Consider the following 26,773-nt stretch of genomic DNA (forward strand, 5'->3'; position numbering starts at 1 on the left):
TTTATATCTCTGCAATACTTGGTGCAATAATTCACCTCCAGCAATCCTCTGTGCAATTATTCAAATGTGCAATATTAATATTTTAAGCATGTTACACATATTGTGAATATTCATATTGCTCTTCTTTCTCATATATACATCTCTTGAACATTGTAACAATACACACATATTCTCTATTTCTACCTTACATACTAGTTTTATACACCGAAGCATAAGGCACAAAGTTTTTATAATTTTACATACACACTTTACATACTCAGCACATTATACACAGGCCTACTTACATTTTTTAAAATATTTACATACTAGTGCTACTTGTTTTGTTATAGCTGAATTTCTATTGTATATTTTTACACACTCAGCACATTATACATATTTTAAATCTTAAACATTCACATATTAGTGGTGATTGTTTCTTTATTTTTACAGAATTGTTACAAATGCACTTTCGAAACCCAGTACAGTATTCATGTTTTAAAATGTAAATACTCACATAATGCTGCTTTTTTTTTTTTTTTATTATTACAGTATTTTTATTTCATATTTTTAGACACATTACATACTCAGCAAATCCTGCATGCTTATAATTTTAGAATATTCACATAGTATAGCTGCATGGTTTTAGTATTCCAGTATTTATACTTCCTATTTTTTACATATGTTGTCCTGGTACTTATTTTATCTTTTTATAATTCTCTTCACTTGCATCAGAGCGACTGTAACGAACCACAATTTCCCGCGCGGACCAATCAAATATTTTTCTGATAGTGATCATTTTTTCTTACTGTACGTGAACGCAACACACCAAAGTATGGCGAGTGTCCTCTACTGCGCCTGCGCGAGTCGAGTCCCCCGGAAGTACCATGGTTGTTTTGGTGTCGGCTGATGTTGCAGCTGCTGCACTCAGCTGCCCGAAGCTAAAGCTAAACTTTAATTAGCCAGTTTTGGCCGCCGGATTAAGGACGCTTGTCGGTATCATGTTAACTATGTGTTGTCCGAGTTGATGAAACGGACCGTGTTTCGAGTGAAATACAGACATTTAGTAGATTTGGCGCACAGCGTTAGCTAGCGGTTAGCTAGCCCGGCTAGCTCGGAGCTAACTGTATCAACAAGTTTAGCTGAAGATGGACTGCTCGGCGCTCGAGCTCGATGCCATCAAATTTGCCAAAATAGCTGTCACCTACGACCAGAGTGGCAAATATGACGAGGCCGTGTTTTATTATAAGGTTTGTTGGTTTTGCGTTTTAACCGAACAGGTGAAAACAGCTGCTGCGTTAGCATGTAGCTCATGTTAGCGTGAAAGTAAACACTCACTTTGACCTGCTGAGTTTACTTAAGTTTGCCCCTTTGGATTGAACCAATATTATAGTTTAACAAATTACAGTAACACTTAATATATTACGATATTTAGAGACTGTCACAGACCACCAGCCACTGGCTATATATCTTTTTATAACCATTATATTCATACTGTCACTTAACTTCATAAACGTTGGGAAGGGACTGTTCGTTAGTTATGTGAGGGAAGTATTTGTCACGTATACTATAAATGCCTTTATGTTAAATTATTTTGGATCGAAGTAGAACTTTTCTTTAAACATCGACTGGCTCAAAGGCTTAATGAGAAAAAGGTTTCATATTTTTGTATGATAAAAATTGAATTGATGGTCAGTAAAATTTATATAGAATCTGTTTATTTTGTATAGAAAGCATAATATTTAAAATGTAAATGGACTCAAAAGAATATATATATTCTTTTGCTTTTTCTAAGTATGCTTGAGTCATGTATGAATTATCTGAAAAAATGTTTTTAATTCAATCAAAATAACAATATGTATTGTAATATACATATGTGAGGTCTAAGATTTCCATTACCAACAACTGCATGCTTTGCTTGATTGTTTTTTGTTGTTTTGTTTTTTTTGTGGTAGGAGGCAGCTCAGGCCCTGATATATGCCGGCATGGCGGGGTCTAAACTGGAGGGGATCCAGGACAAAGTGAATGAGTACCTGGATCGTGTCCAAGCCCTCCACAATGCAGGTAAGCTCACCTGACAAAAAACTCAGGGGATCCACTGTTTTTGTCCACTGTTCCTCGTCTCCGTCACTGCTCTGATTTTTGTACAGTGATTATTACAATGAAGAAACTGGAGGTTCAGTGTTTTGTTTAAGTAACCAGCCTTATTGTGGAACTCAAACCTGCACATTCTCCTGGTTTTACAGCACTTTTCTGCTATTATGAACTGTTTCCATACATGCTTAAAAAAGCAATATAATGTTTTGCCTTTTATCACCAACAAATTTTTATTTATTTATTTATTTAAATCATCTTACATCACATCTATAAAGTAGCATCTTACATGTGCAAATGCATTACAGTTTCAGTTTTAATTCTTAAGCTCGCCGATTAATTTGTCTATTTTTACCCTTGTAAATTGCAGCACAATCGCTTTACACGAATATACAAATCAGTTTTGCCAGGTCTAACAGCTGGCCATTTTCCAAAGCTCATCAAGTGTTTCTGTTTCATTTAGTTTTTTTTAAAATGCAGTTTCTCCTCCCTCCATGTGAAGCTTTAACTGGTTTCACTGGTTTGTTGAAATATGGCCCCTTTAATTTTTACTGGACAAACATTATAATGATGTTGACACGGTATATTGATTTGCATACTTGCACAATTACAGTGAAAGACAAACACGCAGTGTTGCATTCAGGATACTTCAGTTTGGAAACACAAACACATCAGTCTACCAAAAAGTCAACAGGGCCATTTTTTTGTTTTTGTCTTTTACTGTGTTTCGAGCATTTGGTGGCTTCTATTAAATCACATTCTATAATTAATCCCTCCTAACAGTTCACCTGAAGTTAATATAATCTGATCTGAATTCCTGCAGGGGTGAAGTTTTTGTGATTAATCATAAGTGAGGAGTTGTTCAGGACTGTTACTGAATGGGCCCTAAGGACATCCTTTCTCGTTTGGTGTCTGACTGCTTTTTCCCATGACTCTCATCACACTCTGGGAGTGTGTGTGTGTGTGTGTGTGTGTGTGTGTGTGTACGTACGTGTACACATGGGTGTGACCACAGAAACTGTGAGAGTGTCCTGCTTTGTTGAGCAGTCATTGGATGATATTTGGTGCCGTCTGCAGCAGCTGTGAGATGAAAGTCAAATGTTTCCATAATGAGAAGAGTATAATTGAGTTTTGCAGGTTCTCACAATTTTTTTCATCATCATTCATGTTGTTTTTTGTTTTTTTTTAAAAATCCATTCAGAAAAAATATGTGCAATAAACAATGGTAAAAAAAAGTTTTTTAAAAAAAGGTTTAAAAAAGGAAAAGGAAAATGCCTGGAAATTAGTGAAAAAAAGGAAAAAAGAAAAACATTAAATGACCTAGACAAAGTGCTTGATTTTTTTTTTACGAAGTTGTTGGTTGCTCTTTTTCATGTTTTTGAAAGAAATCGTATCAGCTTTTCGGGGTTCAAAGGTTTAATATGTTTGAATCTGATACGTTTGAATAACACCGGGCAAGTCATGGAAAAGTTTTGAAATTTTGTCCATGAAATGTTTGGGAACCCTGAAAAAGGAAGCAACCAGGTGTCAGACTGTAAGCAGTAGGCATCCAAGAGGAAGCTACAAAAATCACGGGCACAGCTCCAAAAACCACAACTATAGTGAGACGAAACGCCAAGCAGACAAAGCCAAAATGAGAGTGAGTGTGTGGTTGGCTTTCACTTTCACTGGAGAGTCTGTTTACACAAACAGTAACTGACAGTTTCTGCGTAGTCCACCTTTGACTGGTGGAGACATTTATACAGTCAGGGAGCTGAACGTGGATGTTTTGACAAAGCATCTTTTTTGTGTCCCCTTCTTGACCTTTGACTTCAGTCCAGGCCCAAAAGAGCGACCCGCTGAAGTCCCGGCAGCAGGTGGACCTAGAGCGCGCCCACTTCCTGGTCACCCAGGCGTTCGAGGAAGACGAGAAGGGAAACGATGATGAAGCCATTGAGCTGTATAGTCAGGCTGTGGAGCTGTGCATCGAGACGGTGGGTCTCTTTTCTGTCTGTCTCGTCTGTCACAGTGCATAACTTTCACCCCCTCACATTTTCCCTGCCTGCGTCCACATTTGTCTCTCCTTCTGTGTTTACCTCAGTCCAACGAGACATCGGACCAGACGCTGCAGAACAAGCTGAAGCAGCTGGCACGTCAAGCTTTAGACAGGTAAATTTCAAAATAAGAGCTGTTGTTGCCAGAATGTTTCCCAAACAGGTGCTTTGTGCTCCACCACATCTCCTCCCAACTGTTTTCTTTTTTCTTTATTCTTTTTTTTGTTTTTTTAATTTACATTTTATTATAAGGTTTTGTTATAATGAACATAGAAAACAAAAGACACATTTATGTCCAATGAATTCAAAACATGCTTTAAGTAAATCAAAAACAAATCAAAGGCAAATCAAGAAGCTAGCGAAAGATCGTTCTTTGATATAAGCTGATACAAGCGCAAATAGACATACAAACACCTGCATGCACGCATATACACACACATATACACACATACATATATACACATACATATATGTGCACTTACAGGTGCAAAGGAACACATCCGTATACTAACACGTTTTTTTCTCAGCCTATAATAGTTCTACACTTGGGTGAATAAAAAATATTTGGAAAACATGACAATAATTTTATATTAATGTACAAAATCAGGCCTTATAGTTGACACAATATTAAGCCATTTTGATCTATTTTCAATTAAATATCAGTTTGTTTGTTTTTACTTTAAATCTAATTCTCTCCATTGTGTATGTACTGTAAACTAAGTCTGTCCACTCTTTGAAGGTCAGTTTGTCTTTCTTAAGTCATTTTCGGAACAATTTTTTTTTTGCATTGTCACCAACAACACTCAGCAAATTTTTGTCACGCTTTGCAAAATGAAGCTCTTCAAGATCACCGTGGTACAAGATTTTTTTAAATTAAATCGTTATCATTATGTTGTGTCAGGGCGGAGGGTCTTAAAGAATCCAAGTCCAGATCAACTCAGGACAGGACTGGGCCTCCTGGAGCCAAGCCCAGTACTGGTGCCAGTTCTGGGGGACCGGTCCGCCAGTTCTTCCCCCTGGGGCCAGACTTCAGCCTCCATGACCGACCACAGCCCCAACCGGTGCGGGCGGTCCAGTCCAGCGAGCCTCAGGGTCAGCGCTACACGTCCGAGGAGATCGAGGTGCTCAGGTGAGCCGGCGCCTGTAATCTGTTTTCTGATAGTTTTACTTTTAAACAAAGAACTGAACAGCTGGCGGGCCAAATCTGGCCCCTGATAAGGTGCCAGGTGCCCCCCCAACCATTTTCTAACTCACAATTTAAAAAAAATGGGGATTGTTTTTGTACTTATGTAGAATACATAAGGCCCCACAGTGCATAAAACAGCATTAAAATAAAGCTTGTTGGCAAAAAAAACGTGCCAGTGGAGGATCCCCCGCACCCCTGATAGAGGTCTTAGCTAAGACACTAATGTCCTAAAATCCTGGAAACATTTTAGAATCCAAGAAATGTCCTTAAAATCCTAGGAATGTCCTAAAGTCCTAGACATGGCTTGAGAGCCTATAAATTTAACGAAATCACAGAAAAGTCCCAGAAATATCCTGAAATTTAAGAAATGTTCTAAAATCCTCAAACATCCTAAAATCGCAAAAAAGCATGAACTGATTCCCAAAAATTCAGGCCACCTTTTTTTTTCTTTTTTTTTTTGGACAAGGCGGGGAAAGAAAAAGTAAATTCATGACTACACCGCTACAATTTCAGAGGGCCAGCCTGAAATTGTTCTTTTTTAAACTCAAATGAACCGTCTGCCGCTCTGTTGCACTGATCCTGTCCTCTTTATTTTCAGGAGTACATCTAAAATCAATGGCATCGCCTACGTGCCCTTCATGAGTGTGGACCTGAGGGAGCGATTTGCCTTTCCTGTCCCTTTCTCGTGAGTTTGTTCTCTGTTTCAGTTTTTCAGTGTTGAAGCTAATATTTTAATTTATTACATTTACTTAAAGCTCTCAGAAAAAGCCTGTCAGGAATCAGCTTTACATTTTCAATTTCACGTTTTTGTTTAGTTGAATTTTAGCAAACAATGTTACAATGTTAGACAATGTTATTATCAAAAGGCCTGTGACGAATGCATATTTTTTTCATAACAGCCAAATAAACATTGAGCAGTTATAGCCACATTAAGATCATCAGTGACTTAGCTAACATCTGTCTGTATGACACCCCCCCCCCCCTAATTTTTGTTTGTTTCATTTTTGTATTACATCCCAAATATGAAGAGATTAAAATAAATTAAATTAAATTAAAAAAAATGCATGTACTGGTTTGTACTTTCGTGTGTGCTTCTTTTTGGTGATTTTGTATCTTTTGCCACTTCTCAGCAAGCAGTTTCTCATTAACAAACATGAACTAATGTGATGGAGAAACAGAACGAGTGTCTGCGTCAGTACATCTGGACTGAACAGTTCTTTCTTTATTTATTTTTGTTATTCTTCTCATTAGGGACAAAACAGGGAAACTGGCTCTGTCACCCAAACAGAAAGCCATCTTCTCCCGCTGGGTCCGTCCAGACGAGATCTGCAATAACCCGACCATGATCATGTCTGTGTCCAGCTTCAGCATCAAACAGGTCAGATTTACAGCTGAAGCCACATAAATTATAACCCCTCTGTGGTTGTAGGGTTGGTGTTTTTAAGGACTTTGCCATTACATTTGTTTGCATGAAAAGGAAAAATGGAGGATTTTTTTAAATTAAAGATTCCTAATTCCAGTAAAAGAAATATGATTCCTGTTAAACATCAGCTGTTTATATAAATAAATATTGCAAATTATCCTCAGGGTTTGTTGGATGTTCAGAATGGATTTCAACCTAATCCAGTGAAAAATAAGTAATTTTTTTTTAGAGCACAACTGCAAAAATATTGAATTTAGCTAGAATTACCTCAAAAAGTCATAACTAAAGAAGTATTTGGAGTAGAGCTTTAGGATTTTGCAGGGTCCAGTGAATTAAATAGAAGTTTTTAAATTATTATTGTTATTATTTTAAATTTTATTTTTGAGAAAATCCATGACCTGCACTGGGAAAAGTTCTGAATTTGGGTGAGTTTGCATATAATGACCCTGTGTTGTATTTCCTTAAGTGTTAACTTGTTTAAAATCATCCAGCAGAGGGCGCCGCATTCTCACAGATCAGATCATCACGTTAACCCTTTGAAACCTGGATCGACATCACTTTTCTTGTGCTGCTTTCAGAGACTTTCATATGTCTTTCATCATTTAAACCTTCGAAATCTGGGCCAGTTCGTTTGCTTTCTTTTACACATACAAGAAAAAAGGCAAAAAGCAAGAACAGTGGCAAGAACAGTTCAGCAAATTGCAAGAAATTAGTAGATTTGGGAAATTATTTTGAAAAGAGATGGAAAAATGTGCCAAAAAATATAGTTATAATTATCATGATTGTATATTGTATATTGCAAAATTTTGGGTAACTTCTTAAGTTGCTCATTGCCTTTTACCTGTGTTTTTGCAAGACAACAAGTCAGTTTGCATAGGTCTTGAAGGGTTAGATACAGAGTAGAGTAGTAGTCATCAGCATCATCACAGTTTGGATGCTTCACTGTCAAACTTGTTTTGTGTGGTCTTTATTTAAAAGTACGCAGTAACACATACGGTTACTTTGTTCACACAACTGCAGTTTTATTACCGGAACACAAATATAAAAAGGTGTGTGATTCTCTCTCCTTCTGTCCAGACGGTGGTGTCTGACTGTTCGTTTGTGGCATCGTTAGCCATCAGTGCAGCCTACGAGAGGCGCTACAACAAGAAACTCATAACCAGGTACTGTGTCTGAGTGTGTGTGCGCACGCGTGCGTGCGTGTGTATTATTTATGGTTTGATGGTAGTTCTACATGATCATACAGTTCGATTTTCACCTGAAGTGCCAGTATTTTGTGCTGTTCTCAGACAAAAAAAAGCAAAATATTCTATTTTAAAAAATCTGTATTTTGTTTGAAATGTTGTCATATTTTTTTCATGAAAGAGAAATCTATCAAAATCAGTGTCTGTGTTCAGATCATGCAGACAGACTGATTAGAACAGAGTACGTTACACTGAAGGACATGTTGAAAATATCTGCCTCGTATCCTTTACATTTTGGTGCCTTATACTCAGTATTTAATAAAAAGCCATTATTGTATATTATTATATTAATATTTTTGGTCACTTTTGGTTTGTCACCTGTTTTGTGCTGTATATTTCGATGTTATTCGCAAAATAAAGAAAAAAAAAACAGTATTGTTGATTAATATCGAGGCTGCAGTGCACACCTGCTGCATCTGTCCGACACAGCCTCCAAACCTTTTGAATAAATGTAAACATGGACTTAGCATATGCATAAAAATTGAGCTAAGAATCAACCATGAGACGTTTGTTTTGTGTGTGTGTGTGTGTGTGTGTGTGTGTGTGTGTGTGTTACAGCATCATCTACCCTCAGAACAGACGAGGGGAGCCAGAGTATAACCCGTGCGGGAAGTACATGGTCAAGCTTCACATCAACGGAGTTCCCAGGAAGGTAAAAGACAAATCGCCGCCGCCTGTAGCGGTCGTACACGACAAATAACACACAGCAGGGTAAAAATGCACATTCTGCACACACATTTGGGAGACAAAATGCTAGCACCAGAAGTGTGCTGCTTTACAAATATTCTTCCTCTCCTGTTTGTGAAGGTGATTATAGATGACTACCTGCCGGTGGATCGTAACGGAGAGCTGCTGTGCTCCTACTCCAGCAACAGGAACGAGCTGTGGGTCTCCCTGATAGAGAAAGCCTACATGAAGGTGATGGGAGGCTACGACTTCCCCGGATCCAACTCAGTGAGTCACAGTCAAAGTTTTGAGCAACAATTTGCTGAAAAATGAAAAGCAAAAATCTGTGTGACGAAGCTTTAATGTTTAAAATAGTATTTTTCAAAGGTCTTTCATTCAGAGTTTGTGATAAAACACATCTGATCACTTCAGTGATTCTTCCAAAATGTGAATCAAAATTTTTCCAAGAATTGAGATCATGATTCTGTTTCAAGATTATTATTTTTGCAGCAAAAACATTTATTGAACTTTTTGATGCTCACGTGAAAAAAAAGCAAAACACATCTGAGATGCTTGCTGTCCAGACAGGGCTTTAAACAGACAACATTAATGCAAGACATATTAAAGATTTAAACTTTAATTTCTTTTAAATTCTTCACAATAAAAGTTCCATGTTGTTTTGTGATTTAATAGCTTTTATCTTGAAGTAGCCAAAAGAGGAATTGTCAGCCTGCAGCAGCTGAACATGAAATGCACAGAGATAAAGAAGAGAGTGAATCGTCAGCATTTAGAAATGAGATTGCATACGTGTGAACTGAGATCATGAATTTATTTTTATTTATTTATTTTATTAGTCATGCAGCCCTAACTTCCAGGTAGGGCTGCACAGTTATTAAAATATTAATCAGCTGTAATTGTAATGCTGCTTCCTGCAGAGGCAGCCTGTTAAAAACTTTACTGAATGTTGCGACTGCAAGAGGTCAAAAGAAAAGTCATCCATTAATCAATCTGCAAAAGGACAAATGCATGAAGGCCAAGAGAAATAAAATCGCTAATGTCAACTCAATAAGTCCTTTTCCTTGTTCGGCGTCTACCAGTAACGCTGCACCTCTTCACAGTAGTTTAAACACTTTAAAATGAAATAAAATACAGCAGCGCATCTGTGTCTACAGAGGATCCACTGGATTCATGTGCAGAAGAGCCGTATTTAAAGTCTTATTTCGCTGCAAAGTTTTGTACATTAGCAGGAATGCAGCACAAGGTGAGAGTGAAAGCAGTGCTCTGTTTGTTTAAATGTGACAGTGCAACAATAAGATTTTGTCCCTAAAATCAGTGAATAATCGCGATAGATAATCAACATTGATGAAAAATAATCATGATTATCATTTTGGCCATCATCGTGCAACCCTGCCTCCAGGTCTTGAAATTTTGCAAAATATTTGTAGTCATTTTGCGCAGCCGCTCCCAGCAGACATCACACTGAATACAAACCAAAGTTTGATGTTTATTTTTAAGTCTGAATTATTTATTTTTGATCTGCGTTACAGAACATCGACCTGCACGCGCTCACCGGCTGGATCCCTGAACGCATCGCTATGCACTCAGACAATCAGTCATTCAGCAAAGACGACACTTTCCGAATGCTCTTCCAGAGGTCGGCCTTCTTTTGTTCTCCCTCACACTCTCTCTCTGTATCCGTCTTTTTAAAAATCATCTGGTTTCATCTCTGCTTTTACTCTCCCTTTGTATCTCCTCTCTCTGTCTGTTGCCAGGTTTCACAGGGGTGACGTCCTCATCACCACGGCAACGGGGGTGATGACAGAGGAAGAAGGGGAGAAATGGGGTTTAGTGCCAACACACGCCTATGCTGTTCTCGACATCAGGGATTATAAGGTTAGCGTAATTAATGTAGCATTAACACGTCATGAAGAGCACTTAAATGTATCATCAGAAGGAAAATATAAAACAGAAGCTCTGAAGGTCCAGTGTGAGAGGGTTTAGGAGGACTCAGTGGCGTCTGGTGGTGACATAACAAATATGTGTCGTCATAGGCCAGTGTTTTGGTTGTTTTTGTTTATTTGTTCATTATTTACCTTTTTTCATTTTCTACTCGTGCTCCCTTCATGTCTGCCCACCAGGCAGGGAGAAGCAGAACATGTGAAAAAACATGTACAAAAGAAAAAAGACGATCATAAAGTAGTGGACAGACAAAATAAATAACACATGACGATTTGAAACACATATCCGAAAAAGAGTGGGAAGAAGCACTAACTTATTTAATCCCACCCCTCATCCATAACCTAATAATAGTCAATTATTTCGCTTCCACATCAATATAAAGCTTTACAATAGTTAATCATCTAGACTTATTCTAATATGTTATCTTAATTACCCATAGTCTTTGTCTTACAAGATATAAATTAATTACAAAAAAAATCATCTTAATAGAAATAGGAGTTCAGAAATATAAAAATTAATTGCTGACATATTCATCTTATCAAAAATACTGTTTCTTTTTAATTCATTGTCAAATCATGACAGCAGGGAGGGCGCGCAGCTTCAAATGGCTATATTTTGTATTTATTTTATAGCTTATTTTTACATTTTGGCAATTTTAAAAGTTTTTGGCAGTGATAAATGGCATCATTTTTGGTGAAAGAAAATGTGTTTGATATTTCTGAGCAATTTTGTGTTTCTCAATCTGCATGTGAGATTCCACTGCTTTCATGGTGAGCTTAAGAAAAGGAATCTATTAAATTATTACCAATTATTTTTAGATTTTATTAGGCAACATCAGAAAAAAAGACTCATAAAAACATGATTTCTTTTAAAAGTTTTTGTGACTATTTTTCTCTTTTTAAAAAAAATTGGGAACTTTTGTCTTGTTCTCTTTTGGTAACACATATAGGCAATTAAAAAATGTGGGCCAGTCTTTTTTTCTTAAATTTTTGAAAGGCATGTTGTCTATTTTAAAAACAAAAGCTAAAATGATGTCACTTATCAGTTGGAAACTTTAAAAAATGAAACTATTGTTGGTTGTTGGACATTCAAATTTCCAACATTTCTTGAAGACATTGTGTGGGATACTGAAATTATGTTTTAGTAGAGTTTGATTCTTATATGTTTGGAAAATGCCAGGCAAGTGGGGCAAAAAAAATATATTTTAGGCCTGAGAAGTTATGAAAATCTTTTAAAATTTTGTCCATGACAACATGTGGAAACCCTGAAAGCTGTTCACATCACAGACGAGTCTTGTTGACGTGTTTCTCACCCACCAAATGTTAATATTTGCTTTATATAATATTTTCAAATGAAAGCGTTTGAATCATTGAGGCCCTCAGCCTGTTGAGGTTTTTCGTCCCTTCATCTCCTGCGTCTGTCTAGCTGCCTTCACGTGTGTGTGTGTGAGTGTGTGTGTGTGTGTGTGTGTGTGTGTGTGTGTGTGTGTGTGTGTGTGTGTGTGTTGCTCTCGTAGGGAATGCGTTTCCTGCAGCTGAAGAATCCGTGGAGTCATCTGCGGTGGAAGGGGCGTTACAGCGAGCGTGACGAGAAGAACTGGACACCTGAACTCCTCAAGTACCTGAACTTTGACCCCAAAACAGCCCAGAAGTTTGACAATGGTATTCGCTTTATTTTCAACATGGTTGTATAAATTACCAGCATCTTTTTTTTTAGTTCCTATATTAAAATTTTCATTATTTGTTAGTTAGGATTCCCCCAGTCATGGAAAACCTGGAAAAGTCATGGGATTCCACCATCACATTTTCCAGGCTTGGGAAAGTCATGGCACTAGTAAAAATCATGGAGATGTTTTGTGTGTGATGAATCCAATGGCATTAATATAAAATAACATTGAATTGATTTTCTGTAGCTGATGACAGAGCGTAGCTTTAATACGTGTCAGCGTGTGATGTTTCAGTTGTTTTTGTTCATTTTGTCATCGCCATTTTCGCCTTGAGTTACATCTCTCCCCTCATGTCAGCCTTTTTGAAATCGTATTTTACTGCATTTTTTTTGTCCTTTATTTATTGATTTGAAATTTTGGGCAAATTTTTATTTTTCTTAACATTAACTTTTAAAGTAAACCACAGGTTTGAAACACATGTGGTCAGACAAATTTCAGCAAGCCCATTTTAAAATATATTTGGTAATTTTTGAGAGAACTGAAGTATTTTGAAAATTGGTTTGGAAGGCATGTTTTATGTATATATTATAATATGTATTATATATTTATAAATTACATCATTTATCACAATTGGAAACTAAAAAACAGATTAAATTATTGTTTGATTATTACATTTCTGACAGTCTGTAAACACATGAAAAGGTAAATTATTTTTAAACAGAGGGGTCCGTGTAAAGTTATGGAAAGGTTATGAAATTTTGTTCATAAAAATATGCGGGAACCCCGGTTAGTATTTCGGTGTATTGATCCAATCAGAGTATCAAAAATAGATCACTGCTCAGCTCAGGGGATTCTGCCTTATTTATAACTTGTTCACTTGTTGCAGCAGTGGAGCGTTACTGTTTGAAATATGAGGGAAGGTGCATCAGAGTGCCACAGATAAAAGCAGTCATCCACCACTGAATAGTCAAGATAAAATACCCAGTAATCAGATGCATCCATCAAATACAAATCATACTTATATTTTCCTCTTTTTTGCTCTCCAGGTGTTTTCTGGATCGCGTGGGAGGACCTTTGTCAGTACTATGATGTCATCTACCTGAGCTGGAACCCCGCCCTGTTCAAAGACTCCTCCTGTATTCACAGGTTTGTGCTTTTCGGCCAAACTTTCTTAACACAGAGATGGAAATTTATTTTTTTGTACTACTTCAATAAAGTTAGGATAAAATATTGTGGCAAAGCTATGGAAAAGTTTTGAAATATAACTGGTAATTACTGTAAAACTTTGAATAAAATCTAGTCCAAATTAAATGCCCAGTTCCTTTTGCTAGCCTGGTGTAGGGACACATTTTAATGAATAAAGGCCTGTCTCTATTAGAGGCTCGCTCTGGTTACCATGACGATCAATTTTATACAGATTCTTTGGATGTATAAAACCAGGAGGTTGGCAACCTGCTGGAGATAACAAACAGGAGAGAGCCAAAAAAAGAGATAAGTAGGTGTAGGGTTAGGGTAAGGGACTTCGTAACTTCTGTGTCATCTCTTCTTTTGGTGCACATTACCTTCTTACCATGCTTTGGATTAAAATAAAGCCAATTTGCCCAGGTCTCAAAGGGTTAAATAAATAATTTGATTGAATGTCCTATCTTTGCTGAGCAACAGTTTTGTGTGCAAAGAATTAAAAGTCCATATAAGACGCCTGTCCCAAACATATAAGCCTGTTGAGTTCTGTGATTTAAGCTAATAAGAGCCCGGGCTGTTTACTGAAGTTTTACGGTGTGTTTGGGAACCTTGATCATTGCTGCCCTGTCTGTCTGTCTGTCTGTCTGTCTCTGTCTGTCTGTGCGTGTGCGTGCGTGCGTGCGTTCTGATCTGCAGTAGCTGGGATGGGAAGCAGGGTCCCGTGAAGGACGTCTACAGTCTGGCCAACAATCCGCAGTACAAGCTGGAGGTCCAGTGTCCGACAGGGGGCGCTGCTGTGTGGGTGCTGCTCACCAGACACATCACAGACAAGGTACAGACACACTGAGCATCGCCACACATCCCAATCTTACTCAAACCTCAATATCTCTAATGTTCTGATGGGATTTCATTGAACTTTATTTATCGACTATTTATATATTCAGTTTTACTACTTTCTTCATCATTTTATTATTTTTAACAGATTTGTTCATTATTTTACTTTCAGTTTTTATCCTTTAATTGATCTCTAATTTTTACAGTTAGTGTACTTTACTCATCTGCCTATTTATTTATTTATATTATTGCTACTATCAAATTATTTATTAATCCATGTACCTGCTTTCTTATTTATTTATTTTTTTTCCATCTTTTCTGTTTATTGGTGTTGTGTTTCCTCACATTCCTCAAATCCTGGTTTTAATGAGTACATTTTTTTGTGTTTTTTGTTCACATGCTTGTGTTTTTTTTGGGGGGGGGGTTATTGTGTGAAGCACTTTGTGTTACACTTAATTTGTATGAAAAGTGCTATACATATATAGTATGATCGTTTTATTGATTGATACTCACTTGCGTCTAATGCTTTGTGTTTCTTTATTCAGGATGATTTTGCACAGAACAGGGAGTTCATCACTCTTGTCGTTTACAAGACAGATGGGAAGAAGGTTTACTACCCAGGTGAGGTTTGATGGATTTTCTCTGAGTGGCGCTGCGCTGTGAGATTTATGCTGCAGCTGGAGTTCGAAGGCAGCGCTCAGTCACCTCTTTATTTCTGACCCACAGTCAAAAACAACAAGGTCAGATCACTGGAAGAAAGATTTGTTTACCACAAACCCAAAATTTCTCTGATACAACTCTGCAATGATAAATTATTTAAAATCAAGTTTAAGATAAGTTTGTAGTTGATACCCATTCAAACTGCAATTTTTGATTCCACGGCCATTAAAATCATAAAAACATGATTGATTTTGTGCATTTTGTGTTCGGAGCAGTGTGGATATTTAGCACGAAAAATAATAATTTATAAAAATCAATGTTGCTGCTAATCATTGACATATCTCAGGCTGTGATAACAACAAGAAGATCTACGTAGTATAGTATAGTGTAGTATAGTATAGTATAGTATAGTATAGTATAGTATAGTGTAGTATAGTATAGTGTAGTGTAGTATAGTATAGTATAGTATAGTATAGAATGTTGAAAATAATTGATTTGATATTTTGACATTTGATATTTTTCATTATGGCTACTGTTTGTTAAAAAAAACTAAAAACAAATGAAAGCTGAAAATAATATTAATGTATAATATTTTTTTAAAGCTTGATTTTGACTTTCGTGCGCGGAGTGATATGAGTGTGTAATATTAAAGCGGGTTAAAAACAGACTCTAGAAGTTAAACTTGTTTATTTAACTAACGTCTGGTTTTTCACCTTCACAGCGGACCCTCCTCCTTATATCGACGGCATCCGAATCAACAGCCCGCACTACCTGACCAAGATGAGGCTGACCAGCGCAGGAACACACACCTTCACACTGGTGGTCTCCCAGTATGAGAAACAGAATACCATCAACTACACACTGCGGGTGAGACACAACTTTCTTTTTCCTACATATATATATATATATATATATATATATATATATATATATATATATATATATATATATATATATATGTCTCTAGCCATAGACACTTGTTTTATTTAACGAGGTGCAAGCATATGCAGTATTTTAACAACTTTTTTATATTTCCACTTGAACTGCGTCTGGTGTTTAGTGTAGAGGGACGAACCAATCCAAACGTTTTTTGACAGCTTTATTTGATGTGGCCTTCAAAGCAGCAGTTTGATTCTGTGTGTTAGTAGCACTCACCAAAAAAAAGACCTGTGGAGACTAGAAACTTGATTACGCTGCAGTGAACGAGGAGCAGAAATGCCGCTCTCTCACGGTCATGGAGAACATGAAAAAGTCGTGGAATTTCACAGAACAGCAGAATGACGATTGAAAACATCACAAATGAGAGAGAGCATGAAGTTGGTGCCGCTGTATCCATAAATGTATTGAGAAATTGAAATCATTTTAAATGTCATGCCATGTTGTGACATGTCCGCCAGCCCGCTCCAGCGCAAACTGTCTGGCTCCTACCAGGTTTTCCAGCAAAACATCTGTCATTGCGCGTGACCAGTACACACAAAGGTGGCTATTAATAGCGCCCATATTACTCTTTCATCACATGTACCTGTAAGCCAGGCATCACTAACAGGCGGACCGCGGTCCGCATCCGGACCAAATCTTCGTCCTATCCGGACCCGTGGCCACATTTTAATACAATGTTAGAATGAGAATAATATTTTTAAGTAGTTCTGTTGGGCATTTAATCGAAGATAATTGAAACCGACATTCAGAACCTCTAACCGACATAATCTTGCCCATGTTCGGTATTTCGGTTATTTAAAAATTATGTTAACCCTTTCCCCACCGGGGCTGCCAACTCTCACGCATCTGCTGTATGTCTCACACTTTTGGGATTTGTCTCATGCTCTCATGACACCGAGGAAAATCTCACACCAGACCTGACAGAAAATAAATATTTAAACCAAAATTAACCTTATGATATCTTCATATCTCACTTAGGAGTCAAAGGGAACCTTTGAGCTTGACAGAAATAGTGATTTGATGTATATCGCGATACATTGATATCCACTGATACGAAAAAAATTATTGTGACTTCTTTCCATATCGCTCAGCCATAGTGGGAATTTACATAGTGTTTCATTAACATGACACGCAATCATTTTTAAACAATGAAACAAGCATATAATAATATATTAAAATAAAATAAAATAAATACACTTCATAAGTTAGAGTTATGGCCAAGAAGTATTACATGTTGGCGGTGGACAGTTATTGAGTAGGGATTTAAAACATCCGAAAGAAACAAATGTGGTTAGTTTTAGTTTTTTGTAACAGATTTCATGATTTGCTGCATGATTAGTTGTTGCACGGAGAACCAAAAAAACGAAACATCTAAGAATAGATTTTTTTTCCACCCCTGCAGTTAGCGCGACTGATGACTGTTTTTGTCAAATTTGCATATTTCAGGATTGCAGTTGAAAACAATGACAACGCTCCTCTCCTCTTCACTCGTCTTTGTGTGTGTGTGTGTGTGTGTGTGTGTGTGTGTGTGTGTGTGTGTGTGTGTGTGTGTGTGTGTGTGTGTGTGTGTGACCTAAATATATTTTTAGTCATTTATAATTCACAGACTTCTCTTGCTAACTGCAGTGAGGACTGTGGAGAACTGTTAATGCAGAAATCACCGTCTAAAAGAATCTGTACATGTCTGCTCTGTGTGTGTGTGTACGTGTGTGTGTGCGTTTGTGTTTGTGTGTAACATTTTCTGTACAAGCTCTCTCTCTCTCTCTCTCTATTTCTTTCTCTTTCTTCAACAAGCCTCCTCTCCCTTCATCTCTTTGAAAACTGTCCTGAGAATAATAATCACCTCGATCGTCGAGTTTCCAGCGGAGATGAAAGCAGAAAACAGAAAACGTGATTTCTTTTCTGATGTTTCTTTCACCAGAGCAGCACCGATATTAAAGATCTGTTTTCGGTGCACATAGTCATGAATAAATTAACAGAGAGATCCACCGTTTGGAAACATTTTGCACTTTGTCTGACAAAATTGCCGCTAACGAAGAAGCAGTGTTTTTTGTTGTTGTTTGTTTCTTTTCTTTTTTAATTCACCATTTTCCCACATTGGCTTTACATATTTATATTTCTTTTGCAATTTTAATGGTGATTTTTATTTTAATTTTTTTAACCTAATTTGGTATTTATCATTTAGTTAATTTTACCTTTTATATCTTATCTTTCTAACAATAACAATAATAATAATAATAATAATAATAAAACTTTGTAGAAAAAACTGAAAATTGTGGAGCACCTGTCATACAAGAAATGTACCCCAGCCTGCTGTACAAAAAAGAAATTACATGCACCAAGTGCGTTACATGAAAAGACATAAAGACATATTAAAACCAGCATGATAAAATAAGAATAAAATACATAGAATCCATCTTCACATGGATAAAACACACTTGATAAAACTAGCAAAAGTAACATAAGATGGAAAATAAAATAAAATGACACTGACATTATTAATAAAAAAAAGGCAAAAATAGTATTCTGTACATTTCTGTGAATCTGTATCCTTTAATATGTTTTTATATTTTGTTCTGTAAAGCACTTTGAGCTGTCCTGTTGTATGATATGTACTTATACAGCTTTCATCTATGAATTTAAAACAGCAGCTTGTGTCTCTCTCTCTGTAGGTGTACTCTGGATGCAAATTCACCTTCTCCAAGATCCCAAATCCCTTCACTCAAACCAAAAGGGTACATTATCCACACACCAATACGGGATGTGTTTTTTAGTGCACTTTAATGTTTCGTCATTGTGTTTGAGTTTCTGCTTCTGTCTTCAGATTAACGGCCAGTGGAAGGGGCAGAGCGCCGGAGGCTGTGGGAACTACAAGGATTCATACAAACACAATCCCATCTATCAGATCAACCTGGAGCGGCCGGGACCGCTGCTCGTCGAGCTCCGGGGATCCAGGTCAGACCGATAAGACCAGAAACTGATTAACTTATATATAAAGCAACGTTTGGCCTCATGCAGCAATATTCTCTTAATTTTCTCTTTTAATTTTCTGGTAAGAGAAAATATGAGAAAAGTCAGTTCCAGATGCAGCAAAGCTCTTAACCAACCAAATCTTCTCTGACGAGCTGTGCTCAATGCTGAATCTGTCTCATCATAACACTAAAGTTTTGGGTTTGTCTTTGTGCCGTGTGCAAAGACTCTGGCACATGAACACTTGGGTAATATCATTGCTTTTGTTTTTGACTTTCCTTTTTTTGCTATTTTTCGAGTAATTTTCTCATGCGTTTTTTTTTATTTTTACTAATTTCTTGCAAAGTTTGGGGTAATGTCTTCTTAATTTGGTCATTACCTTCTTCCCATATTTTAGAAAGAAACTGAGCAAATTTGCTTAATTTCCAAAGGGTTAAAATAAAATAAAATACATCCATAAGTACTTTCTAGTTTCTGGATAATTATCTCACCAAAAACCCAACTGTAAATCCATACACAAAATAAATTCACAAATACATCCCTAAATCTAAACACAGAAGTACTTACACAAAGTAAATAATATACTGGTGTGTAATAATAATAATAATAATAATAATAATAATAGTATTAATAATAGATTTTATTTAGAATTTACATTTGAAACAAATCTTTAATTGTTTCAAGATAAACCATAAGCATACAAAACAGGTTAAAAAAACAAAATAAAATTATATTAAAAGTCATCTATAAGAGCATAAAAGCAAGTAGAGAAAGCAGCAAGAAGTCACTTAAAAGTCATATGTGGTTTTCAGTGTGAGTGAGTGATTCAGACATCAGTCACGTTTCAACTTTTTTGTCTCTTTTAAAAGCTGCTTTACCAAAGTTCCTGACTGTTTCTGGTTTTCTGTGTGTGTGTGTGTGTGTGTGTGTGTGTGTGTGTGTGTGTCTGTGTCTGTGTCTGTGTCTGCAGGCAGTACAGCGTTGGCTTTGAGATGGTGACGGTGTCGACGGTCGGGGATCCGGGCCCGGCCGCCTTTACGAAAAAGAGCAGCGGAGATTACAGGTAAAAACAAACACTGACCACAGATCAGCGGTGAACAGCACACTGATAACCAGCAGTCTTCTCCTGTTTTCACAGGCGCATAACGACATTTCTCGGCACATTACCGGCACCAGAATATATATTTCACTGATCTGATGGCACGTTTACATACACGTGTCCTCGTGCATGTGCGACCAGAGCACGAGAGAAAAATAACACAGAGCATCAGAGAGGCAGGAAACAAACAGAAGTAACTTTTTAAAAAAAAAAATTCATTGTGAAATGCAGTGACAACAAAACAGGTGAAAACAAGCACAACAACATACAAACAGTTAAGAGACACAAACAATGACAGAAAATTAAACTAAGGACAGCAGAACAAAACAGTATGAAATAATACAGGATACAGCACAGACTTCAGTGATCTGTAAAAGAAAAGTAAAAAAAAGTGTTTGTGGAGATTTTTTTAAAAAGTTTTAAAAAAAGTATATTATCTACACACAACTGCACATTTACCTTATTAATATATTTGTATATACATTCCTACAAACACGCAGAAATAACTCAGTCACGTGCTTTGAAAGATGACCTGCACAACAACTCAAAAGACAAAAACTGTCACTGTGAACACAAATCAGCATGTTGAGGATGTCACGTGTCTCTGGGAATAACGTGTCTTTACATACCTGCTGGCAGCTCTTCTTCACGGTGTAATTGTAGATGCAGTTCACCCTTAGTGAGTGTTTGCAGCATTTTAAGTGCTTTTTATTCTTCATTTTTTTGATAATTTTGTCTGTGTTCATGCATATGTTATAAATTTAGTACAGAATGTGTATTTTTGTTTAATCAGTGCATTTCCAGCTCAGCTCCTACAATAAGTCTAAAATACACTGTGGAAACTAAATAGTTACATTCAGACTGTTCAGGTCAAAAATGCTCCATTGAAACCCATTCAAACTGACATTTTTGATCCCACAGCCATCAAAGCAGAAAAATGTGACTTGTATTATTTCTGGGTGTCATTCTGGGCTTTTGACTTGGAATTTGTCATTTTGACTATTTTCCACCCGATTATGTCATTTTGACCATATTTGGCATATGGAGGAAATACATGCTGTTTCCACTCAGTGCACTGTCACAATCAATGATGCTGCTGATCACTGACATATCCCAGACTGTCAGCAGCAAATATAAATATATATATATATATATATATATATATATATATATATGTATATAATTCTATTTTAGTTTCAGAATTATTGTTTAGAGTGTACCTATCTTATTTTAGCATATTTTACTGATTTTTTAAAAATTTTTTATTTTGTATATATTTTTTTATTTTATTTTCATTTTACCTCTAGTGTTTCCTCATTGGGAATTTAATCAGTACCTGTTTTTTTTTTTTAACTGAGTCTTAAGCATATATTGTGGTGTTGGGGGGGGGTCATGTATTATTTTTTTTAATTTATCTGTTTGTATGTAAAGCACTTTGTGTTACATTATTTTGCTAAAAGTGCTATAGAAATAAAGTTTGATTGATAATGCCATAAAGTCAGTTTTGATACTTAATTCTAGTAGATATCAGCTACTTTAAGACTTTTACTCAGTAATACCAGGAGACTTTAACTTCTACCAAAATCATGTTCTGGTGAGAAGTCTGTACTTTTACTCAAATTTGGCTTTTGGGTACCACAGTTCAAACTCCAATCTGATCATTTTACTATTTTCATCTCTTTTGAAAGCGTGCTGCGATGTTTCCTCCTCATTTCTTTGGAGCCTGAAGTCTCTCTTTATCTCTTTGCAGATGCGGCTTCTGCTACATGGAGGTGGACCACGTCCCCGCGGGCCTCTACAACGTCATCCCCACCACCTTCCTGCCCAAACAAGAGGGACCCTTCTTCTTGGACTTTAACAGCACTTTGCCCCTCAAGGTCTCGCAGCTCCAGTGAAGGCGGAGCTGGAGAGCGGACGGGTCAGAGACTGACGGGGAGAAAGGTACCTGAAGGATGTCCCTGAAACTGTACTTTGGATGTGATGAGACACAAAGACCCCTGAATGTGTCCCAGCTGAGGACAGACTAATGAAACCGCACAGTTTGGTGCAGAAATGAATTATTTAGGAATCATCACGTGGAGCTTGGGTGTGGAATAAAATCCGCCGACAGTCGAGGCCTTTTGGGACAAAACAAAATTTCATCTAAATTAGATAGTGACAGAGAGCCGCCGTACTTCCTTTTGCCATAAGAAGATAGACACGGAGTCCGGGAGCGCCGGTATCTTCCGGATCAAACTAAAATCTGGAGGATCTCATGAGGTCACAGTGATCATGTGACCACATCCTGGACTCGACAGGATGTCAAAATGTCAGCTTGTGTTTTGCCGCAGTGAGCATCTCAACAGCCCCAAAATTCACTCTTCATACTTGTTTCTGGGTGGAATTTCTTTAAGATGTTTCGGCTGTTTTGAGAACCTTTAAGTTCCTCAGAGAGCGAGGAGGGCATCCGACCTCACAAACTGTCATGGATTTGGGACCGTTGATTTTAGTGGCATCGTATTACCATGACAACAAACACTAGGTGAGTTTCCATTAACCTTCAAATTGTGCAAGTTGAAATTTGAATTTGAATTTTAAAGATACTTTAATAATCCCCAGAATTTAACTGTGAACTGAAAACTCAAAGTCTGACACAAGAAAAACGTTAAAAACTACATACGACATAAACGTTCAAAAAGAAAAAATCCAGTCCAACTGTGAATATATAACACACCTAATGGAAATACGTCAATTTCGAAAAAAGTCCATTTATCGCACAAAAACAGGGACAGTTTGACCAGTTTTGACTAATTAAAGTTGCATAATTTAATCTACAGATACTGATGATGAGCAGATGTTATCGTGCATCCCTAATCAAGATCAAGATATAAAAACAATAAAGATAATTATACAGAAACTAGAGAGGAAGACAGTTTAGGGTCATGGAAATCTTTCGTGGTGAAAAGCCGTAGAAAGCGTCTGACAGATTTCTCTGGTCTGTTTAACAGGATCGAAAATCAGCTCGTGCTGGAGATGCTCACAGCTGCAACTTGAGAAGAACGAGTTGCTTCATTTTGGCAACTTCGATACAAAACTTTATTTGGTGTTGATATTTTACTAATGACGGCCTCAGTCATCCCTTTCATTCAATTTTTACTCCACTTAACTCTGATTGAACTTTGTGATTTAGAGTAAAAATATTCTAAAATCAGAATAGTAAATGCTGATTTAACCCTTTGAAACCTGAGCAAATTGTCTTGATTTTTTCTAAAAACATGGAAAGGAGGCAATGAGCAACTTAACAGAAATAACCCAACAAACAAGTAAAAAGTTTTCAGAAAATCACCCAAAAATACATAAAAGGAAAATCAAAACAACAGGAAAAAAAATGTATTCACATACACACAATTTACAAAAAACTCAACTGGAAAAATGTTTTTTTTTAATAAAAATTATAAATCTAGCTTTCTTAATATCATTTTAGTCATTTAAAACATTTCTAATGATTCCCTCCTATTTTTGCCAATTAGAGGTCATTTTCTTGTTACAGTTTGCATTTTTCCCCCCAATTTGCAGGACATTTCATACCAAGTTGCTGACTGCCTTTTTATTAAAAAAAGAAAGTTTTTAAAAGAAATAAAATCAATTTGCTCACGTTTCAAAGGTTTAACTGCTTGTGAAATGCGTCTGAATGCAGCCCAAGACGCCGGTCCAGGTTTCAAAGGGTTGAAGTGCGTGAGGCGGAGGGGGTAGTTAGTGTCCTTAAATGATCGTGCAGGTTTTTTATTCTCAGGAGCAGCAGCAGAGCAGCAGCAGAGCAGCAGCAGAGCAGCAGCAGAGCAGCAGCTATAGCACAGGGAATCCAGTATGGCAGCAGTTGAATGACGTCTCTTCATGTCGACGTGACGGCTGAGTGATGAACCACCAGCCTGATTTCACTGAAAGGCCTCACAGTCAGTGTGTGTGTGTGTGTGTGTGTGTGTGTGTGTGTGTGTGTGTGTGTGTGTGTGTGTGTGTGTGTGTGTGTGTGTGTGTGTGTGTATGAGAGAGATTTTCTACCTTCTACAGATAAAAAATGTAACTGTATTGCCAAGTACACATCCTCTGTTTACCTTTTTTGCTGACATACTGCACTTTTTTTAAAAAAAACATTTCTCATTATTTTTGTTGTCAAACACAATATGCGGAAATGAAAATGTCACTTTGTTGCTCACACGTGCAGTTTTCAGAGAGCGGCTCACTTTGTCACCTTGGAAAGTTTCATCCATCAGCATGCACAGATATCGCTGCTGCTTATGTCTGCAACGCAAATAATTTTGCAGCTGCATCACAAATTCTTTTGCAGCGGCGTCCTTTGCAGACGAGGGTTTGCTGAAGCAGATCTGAGCTGCGTGTTGTGGTGTGAGCTCAGCGTAACGTGTTAAAATAGACATAAAGGTTATGTTGCATCATGGGGACACAGTCAGCTGAGGTCAGCATTAAAGGGATAAAGGATTTTTTTGAAGTGAGTCGTGTGGGCTACTTATCCATAGTCGATGTGTCACCTTCAGTGAGAAACTTTTTTTTAAAAGACCAAAAAAAATCAATATCAGCTCAAATGTTTGCTATATTGAGAGCTTTTCCACTGCCTCACCTTAATCTCACAGTCATTTCAAATTGAAAAAGAAGGTTTTTAATTTAATTTAGAAAAGGGAGAGTGTACATTAATCCACATTTAAACAAAGGCATCCTAAAAATAACTTTGTACAATGGTAAAGACAAACGACATTAAACAAAAAGGCACACAGTATATTTAAACATTTACAAGTTAGGAATATACAACACAATTTGCTCTTTTTATTATGCTCTTTTCAAAGCCAGACTTTATCTGAACACAGGAGCTGCTGGTCTTCTTCTGCCTCCATCAGTTACTTAGTTCGTGTTATTTTGTGACTTTGGTGTTAAAAAAGTTTAGTTTGGATTCGCTAAAGTCACACAATAACACAAGTTATTATTGACTGAAATCTTTATTTTGAACATGGTGTGCAGTCTGGTGGCTTTGGCGGGCTGTCTGACATTAAGTTAAAGCAGTGAAAATATTCTAATATAGCGTTGAAGTTGAAGTGTTCAACTGATACTGATTTTTTAAAAATGTTATTTCTAAAATACATTTTTCTTGATAAGTAACTCACACAACGATCCTTTCAGTAACTGTAAGTGCTGATGTCTAAGGGTTTTTTTTTTTTTTGCCAAATTATTAAATGTAAAGAAATCCAAATGAAAAGTTTGTGTCAAACAGCTGACATTATAGTAACGCCCTTTAATTGAAAAATGTTTACATGAAGGGTTAACAGTAGAGTGATTGTAACTGCAGCAGTCTCTCAGGGTTGTGTTAGAGTTGTTGGAGTGTTTCTGCAGAGCGAGAACTGAAAGCTGCGGTACTGAATGTAACGCCAAACAGTCTGAAACCAAGGATTGTTTTCTTTTTTCCCTGTTATTTATTATTTAGCACATGATTTATTTTATTTTATTTAAGTTGAAAATATCCCTTTAGAAAGTCACAGAGCCAAACATTACATCTCCAGATCCAATCCAAAGCACATTTAAAAACAACAGAGTTGACCAAAGTGCTATACATCAATAAATAGATTTTTTTTTAAATAAATAAATAAAAAAACAATGGCTTGTTTTGGCTGATCAACAGTGCAAATCTAAAAAAGATTTTTTAGGGATATAAAACAAAGAAAAGCAGTAAATCCTCACATTTCTGAACCTGAATTTGTGACTAAAAATACTGATTTAATATCAATTTAATTTTGAATTAAAAATTTGTCTCCGATATGTTTTCATTTGTTCGACTCTGATGAATCCACTGAGAGATGTTTCAGTTTCATGCACGTCAATTCAGACTTCACCAGACTGCAGCGACACGCCACTGAATGCAAACAATATTTCAAAAAATATTCCCCAATGTAACCCACAAAAAATTTTCATATATAATTTCATCATATTGACCACAAGCTTTGGCTTTGCTTTTTCATTTCATTTATTTTTTAATTTTTGTGTTTTTTTTTCCTCAACATATCGTGCAAAGAGAACCTGCCTCCATTATTCCATGTTCAAACTGTAATAAACTTAATGTGTTTCCGGGGATCATGGTAACGATTTTCACACAGAAACGATAAGAAAGCTGCTGCTGATTGGTTGTTGACTGTAAATGACCTCTGACGTGCTAAAAGGTTGAAATGTTTGCTCAGAGTGATATAAAGCTTTAAACATCCATTGCCACGTATTTCTGTCAAATATCCACGTGCTGATTGATGATAAACCGTTATTATTGTTGTCATTATGGACGCCATATTTTTCTGTTATGTTCAGTTCTGTCTTTTTAACTGGCGTCAAGCTGACTGACTGAAATATGCAGCAGGACAATCTCGCAGCAGGCGGTTGTACGAATGATGACGTAATGTTTGCACTAAATGTTGGGTCGACTGACGTGTTTGAACTTTGAATACAGGAAATGATATCTGCTCCTGTGTGTGCTCGGTGTGCTGTTTTCATTCATCACATTTTTGTATTTTGTCCCAAAAAGTGATTTGATTGAAGATCTCAACATGCGACCCAGCTAACAAAGGATAAAAATCTTTTTACTATGATATTTTGCATTTAGTTTCACCAATATCAATTGGGACTGATAATGTGTGGAATGGGGGGTGTCATGCAAGAACAGCCCGGGGTGGGACACGAACCTGTGATCACTGTGACACAGTGCCTGTTTGGGGGTCGGCTGCTCTATCCACTGAACTACCGACAGCTTTTCATGTTACACGGCAATTCCTGGAATTTTTTGCATCCTTTGACAATAATGAAAAAATTTGACGGCA

General features: G+C 36.9%; 1 protein-coding gene across 1 annotated transcript; it reads left to right on the top strand.

Annotated features, from left to right (window-relative positions):
* The first annotated feature begins 835 nt into the window (after positions 1-835).
* On the top strand, positions 836-26,420 carry capn7 (calpain 7). The gene is made up of 21 exons (XM_088084684.1): positions 836-1,226; positions 1,932-2,040; positions 3,886-4,043; positions 4,151-4,218; positions 5,005-5,232; positions 5,888-5,974; positions 6,541-6,667; positions 7,790-7,875; positions 8,515-8,608; positions 8,764-8,910; positions 10,170-10,276; positions 10,395-10,515; positions 12,098-12,242; positions 13,294-13,393; positions 14,126-14,261; positions 14,809-14,884; positions 15,645-15,790; positions 18,535-18,597; positions 18,687-18,817; positions 19,803-19,895; positions 21,682-26,420. Exons 1-21 carry the CDS (start codon positions 1,125-1,127, stop codon positions 21,824-21,826), a joined length of 2,469 nt encoding a protein of 822 aa, XP_087940810.1. The 5' UTR covers positions 836-1,124; the 3' UTR covers positions 21,827-26,420.
* The last annotated feature ends 353 nt before the right edge of the window (positions 26,421-26,773 follow it).

Source organism: Plectropomus leopardus, chromosome 11 (genome assembly GCF_026936395.1).
Source record: "Plectropomus leopardus strain MGB_pleo_1.0 chromosome 11, ASM2693639v1, whole genome shotgun sequence".
Classification (NCBI taxonomy): domain Eukaryota; kingdom Metazoa; phylum Chordata; class Actinopteri; order Perciformes; family Serranidae; genus Plectropomus; species Plectropomus leopardus.